Genomic DNA, 5,000 nt, shown 5'->3' with positions numbered 1-5,000 from the left:
CGGGCCAAAAACTCGTGCCTTATGTCATGAAACCTGTATGAATGGATCAATGGTGAAACACCTTTATAGCTGGGTTAGTAATATAAGTATTGATACAATTCGTTCATGGACATTTATGTATCCCATAATCTACTATTCTTATTGTTTGACATATTGAAATAGTTACCACAGGCTACATAAAGCACTTTCCTGTTGAACTACACATCAATTAAAGGAAATTTTATGACATCGTCATGGGCCTGTTAGTGGCTAAAGTAGTTTCCGAAAAAAGTTACTACGGGGTACATAGAGCACTCTTTTATTCAACTAAACTAAAATTAATGTGAATTTGATAATGTCGTGGGCCTCTTAGTGACTAAAGTAGTTTGTAGAAAAGTAATTCTGTTAACACTTACTGGAGGGAAGTACCAACTGAAAAACTGTAAAAGTGACGGCCACAAGGTTAAGAGAAAAGGGTATGAAATTGAACGTAAAATAATAAGTATGAAACAGACAGAGATAAAGACAAAATTGAATATTCTGAACAGCAGTGCCAGAAACAAAAATGAAAAGAATACTTTTATGTTACATTTTAAATTCGGTACCTTGTATACTCTTCCCTTGTTCCAACTGAACCTATCCAACTTACACTTACCGAAAAGTCAATTTATTAACACACACACATTGTCTATACGTATATATATATATATATATATATATATATATATATATATATATATATATATATATATATTGCCTATATTCGTTTGTAAGTGTACATATTTGACAGATACAACACTCACATATTGTAAGTGAAATATTATTTAGATCATTTTGTCTTCTAATTGCAATCGTTATCGAGAAATGTATTACGTATCCTTTATTTTTGCGACTAGTATCACACATTTCTTAACAAAATGAGTATTAGGCTGTTGGTAATGTCAAAAAATCATTGAGTAGTTCTTTTTAAAATTTGATTTTTCTACTTGCATTAAATATCAAACTGTTTCTGATAAAGACATGGAGCCTCAAAAGAATTCGGTTGGTTCCGATCTGATTAAAATTAGACTGAAAGTTCTTTTTTTGGATTAAAAGAATCACCTTGTGTTTTTCTTCGCAGTTAAGTTATGGATGGAATAAGAATAATAGATAAAGATACGCTCTGGTAATGCCAATTTTTGAATGGACTGAATAACGATATTTGAACGAATTATATGTCTTATTTTCCCCAATTACAAAGATATGTGGAACGGCATTTCCTCATTATTTAGGATATTAGAATATACAAATGAATGGCGGTAGACTTTTCGTTTAATAAATATTCACCATAAATATATTCTTATTTGCTTCAATTAGGCATAGGTAGGGGCAGGTTTGTAAGCAGGGGCAGGCTTGTAGGCAGGGGCGGGCTTGTATGCAGGGGCGGGCTTGTAGGCAGGGGCGGGCTTGTACTCGGGGTACTGGGCCTCACCCTCGTAGCTGACCTCAGCCACGTAGCCAGAGTCGCCGTTGACATTGTAGGTGACCTTCTGCAGACGACCGTCAGGGAGCAGGACGTAGTAGGAACCCTGGGTATCGTAACCGTCACGGGCCTCCTGGTGACCAAAGTCGTTGCCGGAATAGTCGTCTTTAACGGCGTAGTTGAAGTCGTACTTAGCAGGAGACTAGAAATAAACAATCGGTTTTAGATAACATAGCTAATAATAATAATTCAAGTTTTAAAAGTCAGATATAAGAATAATATCAACATTTATAAATTTTTCTTACGTCATAGGTTGCCGGAGGAGCGTATCCGTAGGAAGGCTGAGAAGGAGCAGCCAAAGAGACAGCCACAAGGGCGAGAGCGACGACGGTCTGAAATCATATACAGTGCGTAAAGTGTGGAACTTGAACAAATGTAAATTTAAACAATCATTTTGGTGAAAGTAATGGAACATTGTCGGCCGAAGTTCTCACCTTAGTGAACATGATGGTGGAAGTAGATCGAGTGTGATACTTCAACCTACGAGTAGCCGGCTTTTATATTCTGTGTCTCAGAGAGACACGCCCCCAAGCCACTTCCTTTCCCCCTTCAAACTGACCTTCACCTTGGCAAAGGCGAACGTAGGCAGTCTACGTTTGTACGATGATGGCCCGGACTATATTCCTTCGACCCATTTTTTAGCTGTATTAAGAAATTAGTGCGACACTCTATATACTATGTAGATCACTTTCAAAATGTATATGATAACATGAAACAATTATACAGAAACACACATAAAAACATACCTATGCACACACACACACACACATGTGAGTTTGCATTTGTTTATGTATGTTTTAGTGTTTAGAGACGAGTCTCCTTTGTGATTTACAATATTGTGAGGTATATGAGCTATCTGACAGGACTCATCAGACCGTCATATCATTACACTCATTATGACTAGCCCATGGTTTTGGTTGTCCTCTCCTCACTCTGTCTGCAAATTCTGCACTGGTGGTACTATAGAGTGGAAAGAAACACCAAGTTGGGAGTGGTCTCTTTGAAGCTGGTTCTCACTACAGACCTTGATTAGGCGTCAATTAAATCTTTCTTTCTTGTCGGTGACAAGCGAGAGCGATGCCATGTTCATAGTGATAATTTAAACCTAGTTTGTGCATATAAATATTCTAGTAATTATAATTGCAATTGCCTCCACGAGTCATTTAATGGAGTAATAGTCAATAAAGGGTGTAATAAAGAAACCCAGCGATCCACTCTCCTCTAAAGTCAAACTTGTCTGAAAAGACCAATGGAGAAACAGATTTTAGACTGGATTAGTAACATAGATCTTAACATAAAACGTTCAATGGATATTTTTGTTTCCTTAGAGTGTGGCACATTGAAATAGTTACCACAAATTACAAAACTCCTTCAACAGTTTAACTACACCAAAATTAAAGTGATTTTTATAATATAGTCGTGGATCTGTCAGTGACTAAATTTGTTTCCAGAAAAGTAATTTTGTTAACACCTGAGGTAGTTCTCTTAACACCTGCTGGAGGAAGTGCCAGTGGAAAACAGCAAGTGAGCTTCAAAATTGAGGGCTATAGGGGCGAGAGAAGCATAGTGCAAAATTGAACATAAGAAAGAAACTATGAAACAGACGGTCAGATATAAAGGGAATAAAATTTAATATTCTGAATAGCAGTGCCATAAAGAAAAGTGAGAAAAATACCTTAACTTTACGTTTTAAATTCGGTACCTTGTGTACTCTTCCCTTGTACTAAGCGAACCTGTAAATCGCGACTTGGCGAAAAGTCACTTTATTAATACAATGTGTATGTGCACACGCACACATTGTCCATATAAAATGTATATATATTAACCACTCTTTTTTTTCCAAAATATAGCACCGTTTTTTTAATAATTGCCCACGCATTAATAGGGTTCCTCAAAATTCATGCATTTATATATATATATATATATATATATATATATATATGTATATATATATAACATAATAAAATATGATATACACACATATATACATACACACATATATATAAGTGTATATATATATATATATTTACGTATATATATTTATATATATATATATATGTATGTATATCCAGTCACAACAAATGACTCAGAATCTATCTATCTATCTATCCATCCATCCATCCATCCATCCATCCATCCATCCATCTATCTATATGAATGTATAAATATACAGTGATTTGAATTTTGATTTTGTCATCGCAAATTTGACCAAATTTGAATATAATCAATAAGGGCTCGTAGGAAGGAGCATTTATGATATACCAAACTGATTCTGCACCTATAAACATTTTCTAAAGACCGACATATAATCATTCTTTTCTAGAAAGATATTTATTCTTGTCATTAAAATCATTCTCTTTTCAAATTATCTCAAACTGAGAGAAACTACTGCCTAGATAAAGATTCTACATCGAATCATAGATAATTCAAATTTTGTTAATGTGTGTTAGAATACATGGTGGTAATGGTCTTTTGCCCAATTATAGAGGAGTATAGTGGGGTGACGGCAATTCCTCACTATATTGGATATTAGAAAGCACAAATGAATAGTGGTAAACTCTCTGTTTAATAAATATCCACCATAAATCTATTCATATTTGCTTCACTGAGGCATAGGTAGGGGCGGGTTCGTAGGCAGGGACAGGCTTGTATGCAGGGGCGAGATTGTATTCAGGGGCGGGCTTGTACTCAGGTCACTGGGCCTCACCCTCGTAGCTGACCTCAGCTACGGAGCCAGAGTCGCCGTTGACAGTGTTGGTGACCTTCTGCAAACTACCGTCGGGAAGGAGGATGTAATAGGATCCCAGGGTGTTGTAACCATCGCGGTCCTCCTGGTGACCGAAGTCGTTTCCAGAGTAGTCGTCCTTGACTGCATAGTTTAAGTCGTACTTAACGGGAGCCTAAGAAATTGTAAAATTAGGTTGTAACGGAAATAATCAGCAATGATGCATTAATTAGTTAGGTTTAAAAATTAAAAAATCCTAATGTAGGAGTTTCCTTACGTCATAGGTTGCCGGAGGAACATGATCATAGGTAGGCTGTGAGGGAGCAGTCAAGGAAACGGCGACGAGGGCGAGAGCGACGAGGGTCTAAAATATGAGAGAAAGGGTTAAATATGCACAGAATTAAACATAAATGAAAAGTGACATAAGGAGACTGATAGATATTTAAAGAGGAAGAGAAATTAAGAGGAAGATTCAAAGAGCAATGAAAATCAAAAACATATATAATATATTTCTTCATCTATGTATTTTTCCCCCCCTCATGTTTGTGTGTAAGTGTACACATGTGATAGATACAACACTCACAAAGTGCTGGTGAAATGTTATTTAGAGACATTTGTCTTCCAGTTTCATCGTTATCGAGAAATGTATTACGTATCATTGATTTTTGTGACTAGTATCAGACATTTCCTGATAACAATCAGTATTAGGCTGTTTGTAATCTCGAAAAATCAGAATGTAGTTCTTTTTAAAGCTTTGATTTTTCTACTTGAATA

General features: G+C 36.0%; 2 protein-coding genes across 2 annotated transcripts in view; one reads left to right on the top strand and one right to left on the bottom strand.

The window, feature by feature from the left end:
* The window catches only part of LOC147472349 (cuticle protein 7-like), a 58,299-nt gene that overhangs the window by 11,245 nt on the left and 42,054 nt on the right, over positions 1–5,000 (top strand). The window lies entirely within an intron of this gene.
* LOC122265167 (cuticle protein 7-like) lies at positions 1,271–1,967 on the bottom strand. Its single transcript, XM_043034316.2, has 3 exons — positions 1,936–1,967; positions 1,747–1,833; positions 1,271–1,643 (listed from the first exon to the last, which is right to left on the bottom strand). Exons 1-3 carry the CDS (start codon positions 1,945–1,947, stop codon positions 1,332–1,334), a joined length of 411 nt encoding a protein of 136 aa, XP_042890250.2. The 5' UTR covers positions 1,948–1,967; the 3' UTR covers positions 1,271–1,331.

The sequence above is a fragment of the Penaeus japonicus genome, unplaced genomic scaffold (assembly GCF_977035675.1).
Source record: "Penaeus japonicus unplaced genomic scaffold, GWHDUDI00000001_assembly GWHDUDI00000002, whole genome shotgun sequence".
NCBI classification, from domain to species: Eukaryota; Metazoa; Arthropoda; class Malacostraca; order Decapoda; family Penaeidae; genus Penaeus; species Penaeus japonicus.
Note: the sequence above shows the minus strand (reverse complement) of the source record. Positions and strands in the feature narration are given on the sequence as shown.